Genomic DNA, 23,886 nt, shown 5'->3' on the forward strand with positions numbered 1-23,886 from the left:
CCAAGTCATACTTTACAAGCCGGCGGTGTCAGTAATCATGACATTTGCATTAATGTAGCTGTCAAATCAAAACAGAAAATGGGCACTAAACCCAATTCAAACAGTGCTAACGAGAGTACAGAATAAGCAACAACATGAATAAAGGAACAGTCAGTCTTCCTCAGATTCATCCGCAGGGTCCAGCATCAGACGAAGGGACTCTATACCTTCCTTATTCACCTTATCCATCAGATCGCCATAACACGGTAAAGGTTCGGTATACGCCGCCTCAAGAGCACTCGCCATATCGGCCTGCAACTTACTTTTGGTAACCTGGAAATCCGGCGACACTCTCTCCACCTGTTGGCAATCTATGTAGCCTTTAAGTACCCCATCGTGATGCCCGGATTGGTAGGCCGCGGCGGACAGGCGGTCAATCAGGCCGGTAAAATGAGATGACTCACGCAGATATTCGAACGCCCCCACTAGCCCGTTAGTTATCAACCAATTCCTGTCTCCCCGTAACGCCGCCAGTTGACTGGTCAAATCATCAATCTCTGCATGAGATTGTACCAGAGCATTCTCCACTTCTTTTACTTTGGAAGATGATGAAGCGGCAAGCTTGTTGTTTTGAGTAACAAGGGAGTCACAATGATCCTGCATCTCTTTGAATTTTGCTTCGCGCTCCTCTAGCTCTCCTTGCATCAGTCGGATCTTGGTGTGGCAAGTTTCAACTTCAGCTGTCAACTCTTGATACCGCTCCTGCACCTGGGACACAAAATCAGTGTCAACACGAAATTTTTCCAATTGGGCTGACAACTCGTGTCTCACCTTCTGAGCTTCCGCCACAGCCTTGCGTTCCAACTCCTCTTGTACATCTTTCGCCTTAGCCAGAACCCGATCTTTTTCCGCCATATCGCGGGCCCATAAGATCCTCTCCTCGGCAAGATGCTCAGTTACCCTTCGCAAATCTTCCTCGGCCTTATTCTTCTCTGACAAAAATCGGGTCTCTTTCAATCCAGCGGTCTGCAGTTGACTTTCGAGGCGATGTTTGTCATCCCTCAGTTCTTGGATAATGGCTCGGGCCTCGTGAAGTTGGGCGTTATCACGCACCCACCGGCGCCGTATCTCCACCAACCGGCGAGGTAGGGTCACAGAGTCTGATATAGACGAATTCATCAAATCTTCATTGTTTAATCCCTCAACATACGCCGCTTCGGCGGGGGGATACGCCTTCTCAACCCAATGTTGGACAACTGGAGGAAAGATAAGTCGGGAAGATTCAGCAATTTTCCATTGGGGCTGGTAACGCTTATCTTGGGCATGAGGATCCCAACAAACGGTCGGTATAAACAAATCGTCAATCAAACGAGCACCATCGTCGGCAATACCGCTGCTTGACGCACGATTGTCACCCCCACCCACGCTAGTTGCCTCATGCGCGGTCGACGCGGCAGCAGCATTTGTGTCAAAACCAGCAAACATGTCCTTGGGCGATTCAGGAAGGACTGTGTCAATACCACCCGATCGAAGCGAGGACAGCGGCTCGGAAGTTACGGCTATGGATACCGTAGAACTAGGAATGGGCATGACGCAGCTCACAGCGGGAGCGAATGACGCTGGAACTTGTGGACCCGTAGGCATGCTGGCACTACCAGTACATGACGCCGCCACAGTTGAAACAACAGTGGATGTCACAACCCCGGATGATATTCCCACAAAGGTACCTACACCACAAGACCAGATGGACGCTATCAGCAGGAACACTAGTATGTCATATGGTTACTTAAAATGAAATACCTGGTGAAATCGCACATGCGGCTTGCACCGCCTGAAACGCGCTCAGCGTAGGTGCCACAAAGATTTTCCTCTTTTTCGAAGCACGGCCAGGACTGGTCAGGTCGGAAGCTAAAGAAACTTCACGACTCGCGTTGGGTGTCTCTTCCATCACGGGCACGCTGACAGTAGTAGCTGCAGGCTTTTTCCCGGACAGCTTTAGCCGGATAGGTTTCTTCTCTGATGATGCTGAAACAGCGGCCGCCATACTCGACAAGGGAGCGATATACTCCAAGGGATCCGTTGGCATCGCTGGTAGAAGAAATTGCTCCAGATGAACTTTCAACACATCTGGTTCCCCTTCATCAAGTCTCCGGTCGTTGGGTTTCAACGCAAGGTGACGTGGTGGATCAATAAAGTCAAACATCCCCCACTCCCCTGCGCAAAATACGTGATTAAATAAATACCGGATTTAAAAATATGTTAACCAGGTGTGGTGATGTAAACATACCTCCATCTTCCCGTTGGAATGAGGGATAACGCTTTATATCCGGCCATAACAGGCTCATACCGGCCATCACTAGCGCCCCTTCTGGAATAATAGTGCACTCAAAGGGGCGGCCACACAATTTCACATACAGCGCGTTTGACGCGTACGAATCTGCAGGGGGAGCATCATCCTTCACTTTATCCTTCGGTCCTTTATCTTGCCAATGCATTTCCCCGGGAATAGCACTGGCATCCAGGTAGAAGAATTTTTTCTTCCAATCCTTGTCTCTAGAACTAGTAGGGATCTCCCTCAGACACGATATCTCTGTATCCCGCCGATCAAAGGTAAAGAAAGGGGATTTCCACACAAGTACGAAGAAAGCCCTAAAGACAACCAGTTCTGGGATGTGACCAAGAGCTACGCAGGCATACTCGAATTGTCGAAGTTTCACAAGGCCAAGAGGATGTATTTGAGAAATGTGGATGCGATAGAAGTCAAGCACCAATTTCAAAAACTTGGTGATGGGTAATCGGAAGTTGCAAAACTTGAAAAAATCACTAAACAAAGTGATTTTACCTGCTTTCAGGGGAAAGGCGGTGTCGGTTTTTGACGGCAACACAGGATTCCATTCAGCCCTAATGCCATAATCATGGACCAAATTGTTGAAAGACATCACGCCCCATTTGCAGAGAAGTACGTCCGTGGAGGCAGCGGCGGAAGAAGATTCGGTCGTTTTCGAAGCCATTGAATAGAGAGAATGATGACAGAGTAATTTGGGGGAAATTTCTTGAACCTCCGTTTAAGGCATCGTCCTTTATAAGATACGAAAACTTTTCAAATTCAAAAATGTGTACGAATCGACGCACGTGTCAACCACGGGAAAAGACAGCTGTCATTGACAAGATGACCCAACTGTCACATCCACTATTTTCGCCGTCATTTCCAAAGGTCGTTACACAAATCATTACGAGTTTACCCTTTTTTTCTTTTTCTCTTAGTCCGACTTAATGGACTCCCTCCATGAACTCGGACTGGGGGGACATGACGAGGTGTGACCCGCGTCGATCACCCGACCCGGTTACAACCTTTTATATTAACATAAATACCAAGAATTATTCTAGAACCTTCCATATCTATAAGGAAGGTGCATAACTAAATCTCCCACTTTTCGGGAAGATCGTGTAAATCTCCACCTTATCGGAGCACATCCTAAAATAAGGGAAACCCTAATTGAGAACCTATAAATAAAGACAAATACGTAAGGTACGATCATCTATTTTTCCATACACTTTTCCCTTCATATACTTCTCCCAAAAACGAATACTTATTCTCACGCCGGAGGGTGGTTACAGGAATAACCCCATTCCTGTAACGAGTCCTAACGGTGTTTCTGTTTTGCAGCCACACGTTCGAGTCATTGATCGTTGAAGTTTTCAGAGTTGTTAAGGTCAGTGTTTCTTCACCTACGAATCATACGTTAAGGCTAATTGTACGTTAACCAACCCCTATATATATATACACACACATTTTTCATAATTTTAATTTTAGATGGGCTGATAACTCATCCTGTTTAATTTAGTACAACTCGAATATGACTTGTTTAGCCATCTAGTTAGACGGGTGAACTCAAAAAACGACATATTTATTTAACATTTATTTTTGATAGAGTGCAAGGTAAATTTTGTAGAGTAAGAAAAAACAGATTAAATTGTGAGGCAATGAAATGAAGTGCCCCTGATGAAAAGCTGAGGGTTTAAATGGAATTCCTTTAAACTTTTGGACTAATGGTGCATTTATTTTTAAAAAAATTGAGGAGCACAAATTATATTATTATTTTTTGGGATTATTCCGAATGCATATTGTGTGCGAGTGTGAGTGTATATATAATTAGATTACAGAAGACGCATGTATGTATGTATGTCTGTGCAAGTGTTGAAGATTGCCAGATTTAACTGCTGCTAGGTTTGCTTCTCTTGCTGCTAATTAGATATGGTTTCATCATGTTCGGATTTGTAATTTCTGGTTTACTTTACGTTATTGGCTTAATTTAGGAATGGCAATTCTTCCAACTGCTGTTAGTTAGTGTATCGAAGCTTAATTTGAAGGCTTATGTTATGATTAGGGTTTAGTTTTTATTTTTTTAAAATCTATCAACTTCCTGTCTGTCTTGGTGATAACTTTGCTGTTCGAAAGAGATGGCAACAATATTTGTTTTGTTTTGATTGGTCAATGGAAACTTGGCTGGCTGTGGCTGTCTCAATGCAATTCAGAAAATGATGTCTTTGATAGGGTAACAACGCCTGTGGCAGGCAGTTTAAATTATTTTTTATTGTGTTTGTCCCTTCTCCACTGTCGTATCAATTTCTTAGTTAGGCCTGTGCCATGAACATGATGATGGCTTATTTGATCAATTTTCTTGTCATATGCTTACTTTTTTTTTTTTACCATATAAGCTTGCTTGTTTTCCTAAGTTACTACTTATGCATCCCGCCCGCCTCACTAGTTTATTTTCTTTACTTGGTTGCTTACCACTTGGAAAATAGGGAGTGCTAGTTTGTTTGTAGTAAGAACTAAGAAATACATTGCTACATCAACATAGCGGCTATGTATTTTCATCTCAAGGGTGTTTTTTTTTCTCTTTATGTTATTTAAGGGAGTAAGTGAAAGTTGAATCTGTGGGACCATGATAAAGGACAACGGTGGTAGTAGTGTTCAAGTTACACATGCTGGAAGGATTCGGCGGCGCAAGGCTTCAAACGAGGTAAGCATGTAACTGCCTTTCACTAATCATATAATTGCATTTTGATTCACAGCTAGCAACTAAGACTATTAGTCCCTCTCTGCTGGTTGAAGCTTCTCACCAACGTCTTTAAAGTCATAAATACAAATCCACTTCGCAAAATCCAGCGAAATAAGGCACATTGGCATGTCTGCCTGCCTATCTTGTTTTATTGAGTCAATTTGTGTCCTGCTTTTCAAACCGAAAGGACAAACTCGTGTTTTCAAATCCATTTTTCGCCCTCAACCGTATTAAACTATAATATCGTATAAACCATAAATTGGATGTTATCTCTTTATTCAACAATAACCGCGCCTAAGTTCGAAGTTGGTTCTGACAACTATTTACCCTTTCTACTAGTCTATTAACTGGAAGTTTAAAGTAATAGGAATTATAGGATGATTGAAGTTAATATCTGTTAAATTGCAGGTTCCAGCAGATGCAGGGCAGACTATTGGAAAGCAGTTGTTGGTAAATGACAAAAACAAGTACAGGTCAATGATGATTCGAGCGTATTCAAGTATTTGGATGATTGGTGGCTTTATATTTGTTGTGTACATGGGGCATCTCTATATTTGGGCCACGGTTGTGATCATCCAAATATTCATGGCAAAAGAGCTATTTGGTCTACTAAGAAAAGCAAATGAAGACAAACGACTCCCTGGATTCAGGAATTTAAATTGGTAAGAAAACTGATTCTAAGGTGGCAGGCTCTTTATGTTCTTGTCAGGATAATTCTTGTGATCAGTGGCGGAGCTTGACCAAAAGTTCCGCGGGGGCGGAAAGTCACGGGATCCAAATTTTTTTCCTATTGCTATGTTTTGGGTTATATGTTCGGGTCGGGTCAAACAATAATAACTCCAATTAAAAGTAAATAATCTTCATTCATTTAAAGGACCCGTTCTTACACATAAAAAAATTAAATCTGAACCGTCAAGTTTCATTTATATAAAAACTAGTTTCAGACTTTATTTAAACTCACTTCAAGTTTAAAAACAATTATAAAAAAATACTAATAGCCCAATTCTTCATGTACTTTTTTAACCCAATTAGAAAATATGTATAAATTTTTGGTAGGGGCAGGGAATTTTTAGGCAAAATAATTGGCGGGGGACGGACCTATATAATTTTAAAAATTTCGGACGAAAAATCTGAAAAATTACACTACTAACCGAAACATTGTCGGGGGCGGGTGCGCCCCCTTGCCCCTTAAAAGCTCCGCCCCTGCTTGTGATCACTCTTTATAATAAACAAATCGACGTCTTTTTACAAACATATTTTCATTGCAGGCATTTTTTCTTCACAGCAATGTTATTTGTATACGGTCGCATTCTTAGTCAACGGCTTGTGAATACGGTGGCAACAGACAAGTTTTTGTATAAGATTGTGGCCAACCTTATCAAGTATCATATGGTTACCTGTTATTTCTTGTATATAGCAGGTTGGTGAATTTCTATGATGATTATCATCTTTTGGCAAGTTGTGAATAGTTAATTGATTTTGGTTCAGGTTTCGTTTGGTTCATTCTGTCATTAAAGACGAAGATGTACAAGTATCAGTTTGGGCAATATGCATGGACACATATGATCCTTTTTGTGGTGTTCACACAGTCCTCTTTCACAGTAGCCAATATTTTCGAAGGAATTTTCTGGTAATATAAGTAGCAAATTTATCTCACACGTATGCATTTCTGCGAATTGACACATGATGGAGCTAAAAACTTATTTAGCAAATAACAAAAAATGAAACAAGTATTAATGCAAATGAAATGTAACGCAGGTTTCTTCTTCCTGCATCACTTATTGTGGTGAATGATATTACTGCCTACATCTTTGGGTTCTTCTTTGGAAAGACACCATTGATCAAGTTATCTCCAAAGAAGACTTGGGAGGGATTTATCGGAGCATCGGTTACTACAATTATATCTGCCTTTGTGGTGAGCACTCATTAGCCCATCCAAATTCATGTTGCTATTATGATGTGTTGGTAGTAAGTGTGTACCTAACTATCTATGGTGTTGTGCAGCTTGCTAATTTTTTAGGTCGCTTCCAGTGGTTAACTTGTCCAAGAAAGGTTCTCCATCCGGCTATTAACTATTATTAGTATTGTTATTGTTCTTTGAGGAGACATTATTATTAACTTGAAGAAGAATTGTGGTGCAGGACCTCTCCACTGGTTGGCTTCAATGCAACCCTGGCCCCCTCTTTACGCCTGACAACGTTACTTTACCTGCATGGCTTCCCGAATGGGTAACTTAATATAATATACCTACACTACACTACACATGTGTATTTGTATTTCTTTGATTTATTGGTCTGTTTGCAGTTTCCATGGAAAGAGATGCATGTTTTGCCTGTGCAGTGGCACGCATTGGGTCTTGGACTTTTTGCCTCTATTATTGCTCCTTTTGGAGGCTTCTTTGCTAGTGGTTTTAAACGAGCCTTTAAGATCAAGGTGCGTTTTTTATAAGCTTTCTAATTCTTCATGCTGCAACTTGATGCTTTATTTTATTCTTATTTCCTCTAGGATTTTGGGGATAGCATTCCTGGACATGGTGGAATCACTGACAGAATGGACTGTCAGGTGAGTGTAATATAAACGTTATCCTTTTGGAAAGTGATTATGATATCGATTTGGAGACATTTGACGACTAGTAGTTAAACATGTGAAAACTCGTCTGATTTGGAGAGTGACTAATTTGCAGATGGTGATGGCTGTGTTTGCATACATCTACCATCAGTCGTTTATCGTGGCTCAAAGTGTGTCAGTTGGGATGATTCTCGACCAGGTATACATGCTTCTTTTTTCTAAGAAATAAAAAAAAGGAAAAGTAAATTGATGGTTGGCGTTTAATGTTTCAGATTGTAATGAATCTGTCTTACGAGGAGCAACGGGTATTGTACGGTAACCTAGGAGAAATCATCCAATATAGGCAGTTTGGTGAATCTTGAAGTTTGCAGCATACATAACCGGCTGTGCTGGTGTATAGTAATGGTAGATAGGATTCCTCGACTCAACCCATCTCTCTTTAAGATGTAGATGACTGAGCCGTCTTTTGTATCAAAATTTCATTCAAAGTTGTCCCAGAAACAGTGATCTATAAGTATATCAGGTTTTCTTGTTGCTACATGCTGTTGTAATATCATTTAAGATTGTAAATGTGAAATATGAAAAAAAGCTCACCATGCATCGGGGAGGGTTTTGCATCTCACACCCAAGAACATGTGTTGTGGTCTTGTGGAGAAGTGAAATGTAGTGAAATATTTGCTTTCATGTCAATATTAATAACACTTGTCTCTTGCTTGGTACACCAAATCTTTACCTGTTGGATATTATGCAATGCATTAAGAAACCAGAAGAAAAATGAGTACACATCCCCACCAAAAGGAAAGTACCTTGCAATCATCATTACCAGATACTAGCAATATTGTAGGTTCAGTACGTGAGAAATCAACACTCCATGCCCATTTCTCATGTTCCTCATACTCCATGAGTGGAAGTTGAGAGTTGAGTTTGTAATATGAGAAATCGATAAATTAACAAATATTAAAAATTTGACTCATACAGTCAATTAAAATATGGTAAAAAAACTAGTGTGTAAAGATTTTAGGCAATATCAGTTGTCATCAGATAATGTTATAGATGAGAGTAAAATGTGATATCATAATGAATTTTGAAACTAAAAAGTAAAATCAAAGGAAAATATTGGCAGCCAGTTGTTTGTTTCTGAAGCAAAAAATAAGATCCACACTGAAGAAACCTTGATACAATATTGGCTGAATGAAAAAGATCCCCATGCCTAAGTTGTGCAACCACCGACTACACAGCAAACACAAGTTTTAGCATACAGAAAAAGAGTATGAATATGATAATAGAAAGAATAAACTAAAAGAAGATAGCACAGACTGAAAACTGGTGTAAGAAAGTTCAGACTTTCTAGTAGTGTACAGTCCCTTTCTTCCTGCTGCTTCTGTGCTTGTCTACCCCTGTATCTCCGCTTTTGCAAGTGCAAGTCATTGAACTGGACCAACATTCCTTTAACTCAGCAGCATTCTTAAACAAGTAATAAAACTCCATATTACATGATAAAAAAAAAAAAAGAGCAGTGACCTGTGCCTCTTTCTTGCTACCGTTAATCCTGGCTGAGTATTTTGTGAATCTGAACCACTGCAAGCATCTGATACGTGGTGGAATTGAAGAATGAAATCAGAGAAGAAGAAGAGGAAGAAACAGTCAGAAAGTTATCTCAATTAATCAATACTCACTACAACTGATTACAACGTTATTTAACAACCTTCTCCCTAACTAACTATCAACTACCCAGCTATTTACAACTATAACCCCTCTAATACTGAATATTACAAAACATACCCTGCACTCATTAAAACCCACATATCAGCATCCTTTCTTTGAACAGACTTATAGGGGCCGGCTGCACATCAGCTAGCCTAGTTTGTGAAGGGCCTGCTTGCTGCACCCACCCAGAATTGGCTTTGAACACTTTCGCCAATGTGTACATTGCTGGTGTCCATCAATCTTACAGCAGAAGAAGTAGGATCATCAAAAAGCATCCCAAATTTTACTGAATACTTTTCCCCTGCTCTATACAGCTGTACCTACGGCATTTATGTCTTCTTCAGGGCCGGTTTTGGGCCTGTGCGGGAGGTGCCACCGCACAGGGCCCAAAGAATCTAAGGGCCCAAAGTTGTTTAAAAAATATATATGTTTTAATATATAAAGTCGATGTAGAGAAAAAGCCCAAAACCCCCCTTTGGCTTAATGGATGCGGAAATTATCTGATGAATTGGCCGATTCCCCGTTCGAATCCCACCATACCAATTTTTCTTTTGTTTTCTAGTCTCTGCAAATTTTCTTTTGTTTCTAAGAATCTTAGTTTGTATTATTAAGTGTGGAATCTCATACCTTGGTGCAATCATTTTTTAGTTTAGATTTTTACATTGGCCTTGAGCTCTTTGATTTTTTTCTTCTATTTAACCATTTACATAACAAACTTTATGTGTTTACTTGTTTAAATTTAGAGGTATTTTATTTCTCATTTATCATTTAACCATTTACAATATAACTTAGAAGAACTCAATATCTAGTTCTATTTATTTTATTTGTATGATAAGGTTCGTGTTGCTAAACTAATTTGGATATGTTACATATATATTAGAGTTCTTTTTTAGTGTTAGTTAATTTTGATTATCGGGAGGGGGTTGAAACTAATGTTAGGTTTATCAATTTATTTGTAAGATAAAACTAGGATTTTATTGTTTTTAAATCAATGCTAATTTGAGTTATGCATTCACTTTATGAACATGGATAATTGTGGTACATTGAAATATAGAGAAGAATTGGTATGGATTACAATACTTGATCGAGAGCTTTACTTTCAAAATCGCAAGAAAAGCCTCACGATTCGCTTAAGTAAGTAAGTTTGTGATGCAGGAGAATCTATATGATTGATGAGTTCATATTATAGGGAGGGGGCCCAACTTTTTGTCTCGCACGAGGCCCAAAAGTTTTATATCATTTTCAGGGACGGCCCTGGTCTTCTTTTATGTAATGAAGATCATTAATTTGTATCTACAAAAAAAAAAAGATTAAGAGACAGACAGAGATGAATTGGATACAACAAACAAACTGCTGCTAGGTATAATAAGAAATGACATGACTAAAAGAGGTCTTGAAGTTTTTGGGTTCTTAGAGCATTCACATCCAACCCACCATATTTTCACCCTAAATTACACTAAAAAACACTACATTTTATCTCTCATTTTCAATTAAATAATATTTTTTTATACTTTTATCATTACCTTTTCTCTCTTCTCCATTCACAATCACTTTCAAAATATATTAAAATATTATAGAGGGTGAACAGTGTCCCCTCAAATATACAGATGAACAGTAACATTTTCTCTCTCATCCACTCACAACCACTTTTTATACTTTTTATATTTTAAAAACAACACACACATATTTAGATTCCTTAGATGTGAATGCTCTCCTTGATAATTTGAAGATTTGTCTCCTGCTCCAATTTTCTTTTCTTTTCTTTTCTTTTCTTGTCAGCAAGAAGAACCAACCAAGAGAGTCCTTGACTGACACATCAATCCCATCCCTGTTTGATTAAATGTTGTAAAAAGAATTAGAAATAAGTTGAGTAACTAGTGACCTGTTCAAGTGCTTGATGAGTAGGAGAAGCACGTTGACGTGCAGAATTAAGCCTTCATCAATAGCTGCAGAAAGTGAGATCATTAGTGGCTGGCTAGCTAGCTACCTTATTGATCAAGAAATTAGGGAGGGAAGATATGGTTGTTGGTGAGATGACAAGGACAATCGGTCTTGTTGTTGTGAAGATGCACATGTAACAGAAACTATGACCACAGGATGTCAACAAGGCATCCTTCATTATCTGCATGCATGCCTATTGGGCACAACGCATCTTTATCCACCACTGCCGCCGGTTGGGATTTCACGGACGACACAATCGCTCCTCCCATGGCAGCTAGCTAGCTGGTGGTAGAGAGAGAATGTTATTCGTTATTTGTATGGATGTAAACTTACCACGTTAGCTGCGCCTTTTTCTTTCTTTGTTTATTTTTAACACATTATATATATAACACTCCTTGTCCTTGAGCTCAAATGGTCAACTATCAATATGTACTTTCATATTTGTTTTATTCCCAACTAAAGATAAATAGGTTTTAAAAAAACCAAGTCATAAACAAAAAATGCATGTCTTTATTCAAAGATTGTTAATACAACCAACCATTCAATATATATTTGAGTGTGGTTTATAAACAAATCACGAATACAAGGGAAATGAAGATTTTGAATCTTTCTTTTAAAATATATGTGGAAAATATATCGGTTCTTTATTAGGCCATCCGTAGTCATAAAGCCCCTTGTGGGGCGTTATGCGACACGTGTCGTGCCACGTCACACGGAGGGCTTTATGGGGCGTTATATCACTAGAGCCCGTAGTCATAAAGCCCCTACCCATCATTACCTATTTAATAATTTTCAATTTTATTAATTAATATAAAAAAGCTTGCTTGTTTCTGATTGGTCAAAGGTTTGTAAACCATCCCCATACCGCCGTGATTATTATCGCGCCTTTGAAAAATTTTTGGACATGGCGCCCTTCGTGGCGGTGTGCAGGTGGCGCCCTTCGTCCCATATATAGTTTTGAATTGATTTTTTGGGTTTGGTGCCAACTGCCAAGCCAAGATGTTCATGTCACTCAACAACTCTCTCTCTCTCTATCTCTCTCTGGATTTCCACACTAGCAGCTAAGGCTGCGAACATCTTCTTTTATGAACACTCACTCAAATATTGTCAAGTTAATTCTTTCATTTCCTTTCCTTTGGTAAAGTTGTTTGTTGTCTGCACAATGCCCAATTAACTTTATTATTTTGTTTCATGATGTTGGTAGTAAACTTGGAAATAATTTCATCAACTCCAAAATCCCACATTTTTATGAGCTCTTTTCTTTAATTCCTCACCCTTATTTCCTTCAAATGTTACGTTTTGAAATGCCTAGGTGACAACCCCCTCTCTCTCTCACGATCATAAACAATACATAACATATGGTCAAGTGTCGCGGTAAAAATAGTTTTGCTTAATTTGACATCTTTGAAAGTATATAATATAAAAACTAATTAAAATATAACAAATTCACATAGTAAGAAGAAGTCACCAAATTAAAAAAAAAAAAGGTATACATTGATCTAATACAAAATATTGAAAGTAATAAATATATTCAAATTTCATCCAGATTTCCTATAAACTTAACACAGTACACTAATTTTTAACCGTTTTTATTTGGTTACCTACCCACTTCCCTTTTTATTCTTCTTTCTTTTTCTTACATAGTCAGGAGCTCGAGAGCATGCAAGCTCAAGGGGGTAACCGCCCAGCCCCTACCTTCTTCGGTTGGGAAACTCAGCCTTGGTTTGGAGATAAATGTCGTTGGGGAGGAATCGAGTTCCAAAATCAAGGGCGTAACCATCCCAACTAAATTGGGTTCATTTGAGGTGTATTGGCTTGTTGTGTGGGTTGAAGGGGGTAACCAACCCTTAAGTTGTCGGTTGATCTCTTTAACATCAGAAGAGCCGAGATGGTAGATCGAAGGGAAGGGAAGAGGACATGGTTGCCAATTTGGCTATTGTTTGTAGTGTGTTTTTATATTTAAAAAACGGTTAGGAAAAACTTAACCTTTAAATCATAACACCTATCAAACTCAACTGAAGATAAAAATTAACATAGTTTTTATATGCATATCATCTAAAATTAAAAAAGATGACATTGCAAAACTATATATAAAGCGTATGTTTGTATACTTCCTCACATTTCCATTTCAACTAACTTCTGCAAAGTCTTAAAAACATCAGTCCGAAACTAAAATCTATAAAACACCCTTTTACATACTACAACAATTCACCGCAAGATCAAACTGGCTTCTTCTGCGTTTAGCCATACAACTTGTATATGTTAATTGAATACTTCTCTTATATCTTTATTATTATATACACGTGTGTTCATTAGTTGGGTGGATTTGTAATAGATTTCTTTATACAATCTACAATACCTTCACATCCTGCATCGGGTAGTGTACAACCTAAATCATCATCTTCAGATGCATGAGGAGAACGAAGGTTCCCATGAGTCTGACATGCTTTCATTGTCTTGCAGTGTTCTGCTTCATCGTCTCTAATGTTCATAAACACATCATACATATTTTCTGGACATAACAAAACAATAAGCACAATCCTTTGTATCAAATCAAATAAAAGACATTTGGGGTGTTTCTAATCTTACGTATTATTGGCCTTCGAGTATTGGGAAGCCTTGCGGTTTGAAATTCATCTGAATAGAGATGTTGAAACGGTTATACAAAAAAAAAAAATAGATGATGTAGCTAAAGTGGGACTTACCAAACAAATACAAATCTTCTTCTGTGTAGTATTTCACAGCAACTTTAGAGGGAGCAAGCTTCTTTAATTCATCTGTTCCCAAGCAAGCAAGCACATCATAAATTGGGTGTTATTGTGATTTATTTATTAATTAATTAATAAAGAAGCATACCTCCTTTTTCCTTGATAAATTTGTCATAGGTTTCAAATGCATGGCTCTCCACACATTCAGAAAGATGATCTGTGTGAGAATCAACCAACACATGAATCAGACAAAATTGGTGTTAAACTAACTAACTAACTTTCCACTGAGCAAGCCATTCAAGCAAATAACTGTTCATACTCACATGCCATTCTTGGGCTTAAAGCATACATGAACACTGTCATGAAATAATAGAAGATTGCAATATGTTGAGCAAGGAACCGGTCAAACCACCAAGCATTTCCCCCCAACTCCTGCAACAATAAATTGCAAATGACATATAATTAGCCAAAAATCACGGGTAAATATGATACAATGCACACACACATAATTTCTGTATATATCAAAAACAATAACCCCGCTCCTGCATGGTCTTGAGACCTCAAACACTACAAAAGTTACATGTACATCTAACCTTGAAAATAATGCTAGATAGTTTTATTTTTAAATATAATAAATAATTCAATTCATAAATGAGTAACAGATAAAACAGCAATAATATATTTTTTGTAATTTTTAGGAATAGAATAAAAAGAACAAATACAGAGGCAGTATTAGCATATACAGTTGCTGAAGACAAGCCTATATTGTCACTAATATAGTGTATATATTTGAGTTTAGGATTTAGGTTTATCTTATTCCTGTCCAAATAACAATATCACTTGATTATAACCATAAATTACCAGAATAAAGAACCATAAAAACAAAGAATGACAGAATCAATGGACTAACTAACTGATGATTGAAACTGAACTTTAGAGATAGAAGGGAATTTATTTTAGAATGCATGCATATGTAAAAGAAGTAGTTCAATACGTAAGAGAGATATGCGGAGAAGAAGATTACTTCCATAATAAGCAGATGATGCATCTCGTTCCAGCTCTCAGCAAAGTGGACTTTCAGATACTCTGATTTTCTCCACCAACCAAAACTCTCGTACATGTGAAGAACAGATATAAAAGCTGCAGTAAAACCAAAGACAACCGTTATATGCCTGAAATTAACAGCCACCATAGTTTTACAGTAGCATAGAGTCACAGACCGGTGTAGCCCACATCACTAGGGCTGCAAACGAACCAAACGTTTGGCGAACAGTTCGTGAACCGTTCGGCGGGAAGTTCATTTGTGTTCGTTCGTTTATTAAACAAACGAACATGAACAAGAAATTTCGTTCGTTTAGTTAAATGAACAAACATGAACAGAGGTCGTGTTCGTTCGTTTATGTTCGTGAACATTCGGTAACATGTTCGTTTGTGTTCGATACTTCATTAGTGTTTTTAGTTTTTATATTTATTTAAATACGTCAAAATTCCGACAAATTAAATACTTAATAAGTGTCGGTGTATTATATATTATGTTCATGAACGATTGTTTGTGTTCGTTTGTTTCCATTTGTGTTCATGAACATTAGTTTGTGCTCATTTGTGTTCGTCAACGTTCGTTGCCAAAAATTAACAAACAAACACAAACGAACACGAACAAGTTCATTTCCTTAACAAACGAACACGAACACAAAATCTCGTTCGATAAGTGTTCGTGAACGGTTCGCGAACACATATATTTCTTAACAAACGAACATGAACAAGGTCTTGTTTGGTTCGTTTACAGCCCTACACATCACTAACAAGAATAAATTATGAATATGCATCTACCTAACCTAACAATTCCTAAGTGTATTAAACATCCCTTTCCCTTTAAATATACATGTTGTTGGTCCTCCACTGCAATAAATAAATACTACTAGTAGCAAAACATCAAAAGAGACCTAAAGACGTGATTGGTTTAAAAGTGGTGAGAGGTGAAATAAAGACTTACCAAAGTAAGGGACTCTTGCTATTGTTTCGAGAACAAAAAACCTTGGATAGTCTCTGTCATGGTACAATGTGTCAAGGACTTTGATTACTGAATCCTGAAAAGAGAGCAAATGTGGTTTAAACACGATGGATCACTTCTCCCGTAAGTATCCAAAGATAATAAATATACCGTAAGAAAAATGTTTATAGATTGTTCAAGCTTTATGACCCATTTCTCGACAGAGCCTGGGGGCGGCGGCTCGTTGTTGTTGTTATTATGATCATCAGGAGAAGTCTTGGGTTGAAATGTTTCTTCCACAGCCACTTTCTCATTTTCTCGCAAAATGGTTGCTCGGACCTTACACAGCCTCCTCCTCCTCCTCCTACAAAAGGATCAATAAACTGTCCGTAATGAAATTCAACAGAATTCGAGGTAAATACCCTCTGAAATAATTAAAAACAAATCTGAGGATGAGTGTTGTTAACAAAGTAGTAAGGGTTGAAGTAATGAATCGATGGAAAGGTTGAGATTTGTAGTTGAGTAAGAGATGAGGAGGAGGAGGGATGAAAACTTATAAACAAGGTGATGTGATAACCTATCCCTTGTTATATATCAGTGATCGATCAAGACCTTGCATCAGACAGAAACAATTGCAATTTCAAAATCCCCTTTCATCAATCGCTTTTGATCAAAACGACGACGGCTTGGCTGGTTTCAAAATCCAATGAATTTTTTTCCAAAATCAAGAACAGAACAACTACTTGTATATAATTCAACAAACAAACTATATTATATTGTCCAATTCAAGGGAATATCATGAAACAAGTGGGTTGGGTACTAAATAAATAAAAAAAGGTACCTGGAATGGAAATGAGCGATTGACGTAGGAGAAAAGGAACGACTCCCTCTTAGGAGGAGGAGGTTTGTAGAGGGAGAGAAAATCGAAGGAAGAAAAGAAGCCACCGCCATAACAAACTGCGCCTGCACTGCTTGGTGAACCTGAAATCTTAAAAATTGAAAAGGGAGGAGTGCTAGATTTTTATAAAATCGTAAATAGAGGGCATATATGGAATTTTATTATAGACTAGTTGTCGTTTAGACAGCCGCATATTCTCACCTAGCAAGGACGGTTGATCCCTTGGGCCAGCCTAGCCAAGCCCATTGACTACATATACAAATGTAAGATGCGGGAATAGTGCCAGGCAGCTAATGCGGGAATAGTGCCAGGCAGCTGCCTGGCACTCCCCCATTGGCCCAAACTTCTTTTAATTTTATTTTATCCACAGTTTAAAATTACGCTTTCGTCCTTTCTTTAAAAATACGGTTTTACCCCCAGCTCAAAATAAAATTATAATTTCGCACCTAGCTCAAAATTACGCTTTTGCCCTTTGTATAAGATGGGGGAATAGTGCCAGGCAGCTGCCTGGCACTCCCCCATTGGACCAAACTTCTTTTAATTTTATTTTATCCACAGTTTAAAATTACGCTTTCGTCCTTTCTTTAAAAATACGGTTTTACCCCCAGCTCAAAATAAAATTATAATTTCGCACCTAGCTCAAAATTACGCTTTTGCCCTCGGCTAAAAAACTCATTTTTAGTTTTGTTCCCAGTTTAAAATTACGGTTTTATAATTTCGCTATCAGTTCAAAATTACGTTTTTTCCCCAGTTTAAAATAAAATTATGCTTTTGCCCCCAACTCAAAATTACCATTTTGCCCTCGATTCAAAATAAAATTGTGGTTTTTCCTTTAGCTTAAAATTACGATTGTGCCTTTAATTTAAATTTATATTACGCTGTTACCCCAAGTTCAAAATTACAAATTTGCCCCTGTGAAAATTTACAACTTTGCCCCTGATTCAAATTTACTACCATCACTTTAACTTTTGGCAAATTACGATTTTACCCCAGTAAAAAGAATACAACTTTCCCTCAGTTAAAAATTACAATATTGTCATTGTTTTAGTTTTTTTTAATCAAACCTAGAAAAATGTTTTGTTTTAATTGGTTGACTCGATTTAATTGTTTTTTCATGTCAATGAGCTGCCTAACACTCACTCATTATTCGGCCATCGCCCCGCAACGCGGGCGGGGCATCTACTAGTTGGTATACAAATAAAATAACCATCTACTTCTCTACTTTTCTTTCTTCATCACCAAATCTACCGAATTTCATGAACCCACTATCGGTATCGACATTCTGCGTTTTCGGCACCAATTTAGTACGGTACCAGTTTTTACCTTAAATATTGATCCGTACCGGTATCAAATCATACCGTACCAGGTATTTTCGGTAATAGTATCGTTACTATTGAGCTCATCCCTACATATTGCCAAGTTTCACACCTTCAAACTAAAGGATATCCGTGGTATATATTTTAGTTTTATTTTATGAACCCGGTTCATATTAAATATGTGTTTATTTTGTCACAAGGATTTAGTCAAAAACATTTTTGACAAAAGAGTGCATGTAGAAATAGGTTATTCAAAATAAACTTTAACTATTTAAAAAAAATGTATACACATTTTTGGCAACGGAAGCGTATGTAACAAAATTAACATAAGCACTTTTATACCAAGGATTACCCGTAATGGAACAAGGTCACCAACATGCAAACACGAAATAGAATATCAACCATAGGGGGTTTAGATATACCTTCGGTTAGTAAATAACCGGTTGAGACACTGAGGTTCAACGAACGAATGCTAGTTACACGAACGAGAGATACGCGAATGTGAGCCGGGTCTCGGCGGTGGTGGCCGGCGGTGCAGGCGGCGGCGACCGGCGGAGAGCGGCGGCGGCGGGCGGTGGTGACCGGTTTAGGTGTGTGAGTTGAGAGAGGTTTTGTGATCTTCTCTTGCATCTAAAAGCAAGACCCAAGCCCCATTTAAATAGGACATGGAGCTTTATGCATGCTCGCCAAGTGTCGGAAATCATTTGCATGAAATGTTATTGGTCAAATTCTAGGTGCGTGCCAAATGGCGAGAAGATCCATTGCATGTAATGTCATTGGCTGCAATGTAGGTACGCGACAAGTGGCGAAGCAAGAGGGTTCTTGTCCCATTCGGTCCATGCCCGTCTCTCAGTTCAATACCCGCGTATCGTTCGTAATTACCAGTTATTAGTTAAGTGGATTTTTAGTTCGTTGACCACGGTGTAACTCTTACGGGTCAAGACCCGGTCGGCAGCGTTGACTTATCGAACCGGACATAAATATCCAACAGCTCCCACTTGGACGGTCTCTAATAAGATCTCAACGCAGATAGCCAGCGGTGCTCTAGCTACACATGGCTGCCTCCAACAGGTCATGACACTTTAAAGTCACTAACCAAGGTATCTTCCCTTTAGCAATGGCTTGCTACTTGAAGACAATAGACTTATGGCAATCGTTGTCATCTATCCCTTCTGTAAAAGACATCAATTGAGCAATGAGACATGGATCAGATTCAATCTCACATGGTGCTCAATCATTATCGTTCTCGTTCACAGAATCAAAGTGGTCCAATCAAACACACAGTAAGTTTGGGTAAGGCCTTACACTTCACCAGTTTGAATCAACGAGGGCGCCCAGTTGCCTAACTGTTACATTATAATGTAAGAGTACAGAATCCCATCTTGACTACATACAACTCCCACTGAACTTCAGAACCACTCCCAACCAATGCCTTTATGACTGGCAGTTACGCGACAGCGGTTGACACTGATCAAAGAATAGTCTTTAGTAAACGAAAGTTCTAGTATGTATCTCAGGTCAGAGGATACTAAATGAGTATGCCCAAATCAAAACATCTTATGACTAAGATCCATGAAGATGATTTGATGCGAGTTACATCCAGCATCATTCATAATGAAGCCTGTGAATTTGGAAGTCAATTTCTTGAGTCCAAAATCAGAATAGTCTTAATTCAGAGTCGTTCCCACGAGTCTGATCGACTACGGATAATTTAGAACACAAGATTCATGGATTAAACGTATCAAAATCGAACACAGTTGTAGGATTCAAGAATTGCATTTAACTAGTAAATCAAAATGAATACAGGAATACCACTGTTTGATGTTCGTACATCCAAATACTAAATCAAAACATTTCACTAGCTAATCTAAGCCCAATAGCATCCATATAACAGTCATGTTTCTCTTGAGTCATTGGCTTAGTAAATGGGTCAGCTAAGTTTTGATCTGTGTCAATTTTGCTTATAACGATGTCTCCACGTTCCACAATCTCACGTATGTAGTGAAACTTTCTCAAAATGTGCTTGGCTTTGTGATGTGATCTAGGCTCCTTGGCTTGAGCAATAGCACCTGTGTTATCACAAAATATCTGGATGGGTTTCATGATACTTGGAACCACATCGAGATCGGTTATGAACTTCTTCATCCAAGCAGCTTCCTTTGCGGCATCTGATGCGGCAATGTACTCAGATTCCGTGGTAGAATCAGCTACAACACTCTGCTTGGAGCTTTTCCATGAGACAGCTCCTCCATTGAGAGTGAACACGAAACCCGTTTGTGAGCGAGAGGTATCTCGATCAGTTTGAAAACTAGCATCAGTGTAACATTTTACAGTGAGCTCCTCATTGACTCCTCCAAATATCAAGAACATATCTTTTGTCCTTCTCAAGTACTTAAGGATGTTCTTAACTGCAGTCCAGTGGGCAACCCCAGGGTTCTGCTGGTAACGGTTGGTCATGCTCAAAGCATACGAGACGTCTGGTCGAGTACATACCATAGCATACATGATAGAACCAATCGCTGAAGCATATGGAACTCCTTCCATTTGCTTTATCTCTCGGTCCTCAGAGGGAGCTTGCGATTTGTCCAAGACGGTTCCTTTAGTCATTGGAACACCTCCTTTCTTGGAGTTTTCCATCTTGAAGCGTCTCATTACTTGATCTATGTATGTGCTCTGAGTTAGCCCAAGAAGTCGCTTAGATCTATTCCTATAGATCTTGATTCCTAGAATGTAAGCAGCTTCTCCAAGATCCTTCATTGCAAAGCAAGATCCCAACCAATGTTTAATTTCCTTAAGCATGGAGATGTTGTTTCCAATGATCAATATATCATCCACATACAAGATGAGAAATGATATAGCACTCCCACTAGCCTTTCTGTAAACACAAGGTTCATCTTCGTTCTTGACAAAACCAAACTCTTTGACTTTCTGGTCAAAACAAAGATTCCAGCTCCGAGATGCTTGCTTGAGTCCATAAATGGACTTGTTTAGCTTGCATACCCTATTAGGATATTTTGGATCGATAAAACCGTCAGGTTGAACCATATAAACATCTTCGGAAAGATGTCCATTAAGAAAGGCGGTCTTAACATCCATTTGCCAAATTTCGTAATCATAGTACGCAGCTATGGCAAGTAATATCCTGATCGATTTGATCATAGCAACGGGTGAGAAGGTTTCATCATAGTCAATACCTTGAGTTTGAGTGAAACCTTTCGCTACTAGCCGTGCTTTATAGGTTTGTATATTTCCATGCATGTCAGTTTTTCTCTTGAAAACCCATTTGCTCCCTACTGCCCGAGATTCGGGGGGTAGCTCAACCAAGTCCCAGACTTGATTGTCACGCATGGATTGCATCTCGGCTTTCATGGCCTCTAGCCATTTCGCAGAATCTGGATTAGAAATAGCAGATTTGTAACTAGTAGGCTCGTCATCAGACTCGGCTACTGTCAGGACTTCAGAACCCTCAACATGCAAAAGGTATCTATCGGGTTCTTTGCGAGTCCTGATGCTCCTGCGAAGGCTTTTGTTCGGGTCTGATTCGGTATCAACAATTTGTTGTGGTTCAGATGTTCCGACCTCGTCAACGGTTGCTTGTAGTCCTTGGACTTCTTCAAGATCTACTAAATTACTTCCAGTTCCTCGACTAAGAAGTTCATCTTCAAGGAACCTTTTAGCCTTCCTTTTGATGGAAATCGTATTTGCATCAGGATGGTAAAAGTAATAACCGCATTGGTTATAGTATCCGACGAAAACAACCTTTTCGCCTCGAGGGTCGAGCTTGTCATCAGAGTCACTTGTGATGTAAGCATCACACCCCCATACTCTTAGGTAGCTCAAATTCGGCTTATGCCCATGCCATATCTCATATGGAGTTTTGTTTACCTTTTTGGTCGGCGCTAGATTTACGAGTCGAGCAGCAGTCATAAGAGCAAAACCCCAAAAGGAGTGAGGTAAATTTGTTCTACACATCATCGATCGAATCATATTTAGTAAGGTTCGATTTCTCCTTTCACACACGCCATTAAGTTGGGGTGTGCCTGGTGGAGTGGGTTGTGAAACTATTCCACGTTCCTTTAGATGATCGAGAAATTCCAAGCTGAGGTATTCACCGCCTCGATCTGAGCGAAGCATTTTAATCTTTCTATTAAGTTGGTTTTCAACTTCGTTTTGAAACTCTTTGAACTTTTCAAAAGTTTCATGCTTATGCTTCATGAGATAGACATAAGCATATCGACTATAGTCATCGATGAACGTAACGAAGTATCTCTCGTGATTCCTAGTCATGGTTCTAAAAGGACCACATACATCAGAGTGTATGAGTCCTAGTAGATCGCTAGCTCGTTCACCAACATGGGTGAAGGGATCCTTGGTGAGTTTGCCAGCTAAGCAAGACTCGCAATCATCAAATGAGTCCGTTCCGGTGGATTCAAGAATCCCCTCAGATTGGAGCCATTTTACGCGTGCCTTGCTTATATGGCCAAGTCTACAATGCCATAGGAATGAATCACTAGTACCATTTTTCTGACATTTAGAAAGGTGATATATGTTACTGCTAGGCTGAACATTAATTTCATAGATACCGTTTCGAGGTTTAGCCTCAAAATAGTAAATACCATTTAGATAAGCAGAAATAGCAATACCATTAAAAACATATCTAAATCCTTGTTCATAAAGCAACGAAACTGAAATGATGTTTCTGGTTAAACCAGGTGCATAAAGACAATTGTTCAAAACAACGATAAGACCAGAAGGACATGTAAGATTAAATGTGCCAGTTGCCAGAACTGGGACTCTTTTCCCATCGCCAACAATGAGCTCCATGTCTCCCGGCTTCAGTTTCTTCCACTTCTCAGGCTCCTGCAAGACATTAATGATGTGATAACCACACCCGGTATCAAATACCCATGTGTTGCTTGAAACAGTGAAAAGTTCGATAACATATATTAGAATACCTGAAGAAGTGCCTTCTCCATTAGCCTTCTTCACTTTGAGCTTGGCAAGATACTCGGGGCAGTTACGTTTCCAGTGCCCCATCTTGTTACACTCATAGCATTGCCGCTCTTCTGGAAGAGGGGCTTTCACAGCTTGCTTGCTCTTGTTGGTGGCAGGTTTGGCAGCAACAAGAGCCTTTCCTTTGTTTTTGCTGTTATAACTTTTCTTCTTTGTTTTGGGCTTTTTAACACCACCAGATCGAACCATTAACACTTGGCTTACTTTGTTGGAAATGTTCATCTCTGCCGTTTTGAGCATCCCGTGTAGCTCTGGCACTGTCTTTACCCAGTCATTCATGTTAAAGTTCATAACAAATTGATCATAGTGACTGGAAAGAGAGTTGAGAATGAACTCAACAGCCATCTCATCTTGGAGAGGATAACCAAGTTTGTTCAGTTGGTCGATGTAGCCTTTCATCTTGAGGACATGAGCACTAACTGAGGAACCCTCTTGCATTTTACAGCTTATGAGCTGTTTCATGGTGTCATAGCGTTCCTGACGGGCTTGTTTCTGAAACATGCCCTTGAGTTGTTCAATCATGTCGAAGGCATTCATGTCTTCCATATTCTTCTGAAGATCGGGAGACATGGTGGCTTGCATGAGGAAAGCAACTTCCATGGCATCTTCTTTATGTTTGTCGAAAGCCTTCTTCGCAACCACAGTGTTGTTTTCGGGTGCGGTTGGGATCGGGTTTCCAAAACATAAAGTCTTTTTGCCA

General features: G+C 39.1%; 3 protein-coding genes across 4 annotated transcripts; 1 reads left to right on the forward strand and 2 right to left on the reverse strand.

Annotated features, from left to right (window-relative positions):
- Positions 1-4,090: 4,090 nt before the first annotated feature.
- LOC110939590 (phosphatidate cytidylyltransferase 1) lies at positions 4,091-8,297 on the forward strand. Its single transcript, XM_022181153.2, has 12 exons — positions 4,091-4,207; positions 4,899-5,006; positions 5,454-5,707; positions 6,314-6,465; positions 6,534-6,675; positions 6,804-6,960; positions 7,050-7,097; positions 7,187-7,273; positions 7,350-7,478; positions 7,551-7,607; positions 7,729-7,812; positions 7,886-8,297. Exons 2-12 carry the CDS (start codon positions 4,929-4,931, stop codon positions 7,973-7,975), a joined length of 1,278 nt encoding a protein of 425 aa, XP_022036845.1. The 5' UTR covers positions 4,091-4,207; positions 4,899-4,928; the 3' UTR covers positions 7,976-8,297.
- Positions 8,298-13,348: 5,051 nt separating this feature from the next.
- LOC110939593 (ubiquinol oxidase 4, chloroplastic/chromoplastic) lies at positions 13,349-16,970 on the reverse strand. 2 transcript variants are annotated; one of them, XM_022181154.2, is made up of 9 exons: positions 16,801-16,970; positions 16,131-16,323; positions 15,963-16,056; positions 14,994-15,109; positions 14,293-14,401; positions 14,118-14,186; positions 13,967-14,038; positions 13,851-13,898; positions 13,349-13,773 (listed from the first exon to the last, which is right to left on the reverse strand). In XM_022181154.2, exons 1-9 carry the CDS (start codon positions 16,908-16,910, stop codon positions 13,574-13,576), a joined length of 1,011 nt encoding a protein of 336 aa, XP_022036846.1. In that variant the 5' UTR covers positions 16,911-16,970; the 3' UTR covers positions 13,349-13,573. The 2 variants fall into 2 exon arrangements, with proteins under 2 accessions (XP_022036846.1, XP_022036848.1); XM_022181156.2 differs by having other exon boundaries at positions 16,131-16,314; positions 16,801-16,920.
- A 5,528-nt stretch (positions 16,971-22,498) lies between these two features.
- On the reverse strand, positions 22,499-23,511 carry LOC110938397. The gene is made up of 2 exons (XM_022180757.2): positions 23,129-23,511; positions 22,499-23,033 (listed from the first exon to the last, which is right to left on the reverse strand). The coding sequence occupies exons 1-2, from the start codon at positions 23,475-23,477 to the stop codon at positions 23,026-23,028; spliced, it is 357 nt and encodes a 118-aa protein (XP_022036449.1). The 5' UTR covers positions 23,478-23,511; the 3' UTR covers positions 22,499-23,025.
- Between the last annotated feature and the right edge of the window lie 375 nt (positions 23,512-23,886).

Source organism: Helianthus annuus, chromosome 5 (genome assembly GCF_002127325.2).
Source record: "Helianthus annuus cultivar XRQ/B chromosome 5, HanXRQr2.0-SUNRISE, whole genome shotgun sequence".
Classification (NCBI taxonomy): domain Eukaryota; kingdom Viridiplantae; phylum Streptophyta; class Magnoliopsida; order Asterales; family Asteraceae; genus Helianthus; species Helianthus annuus.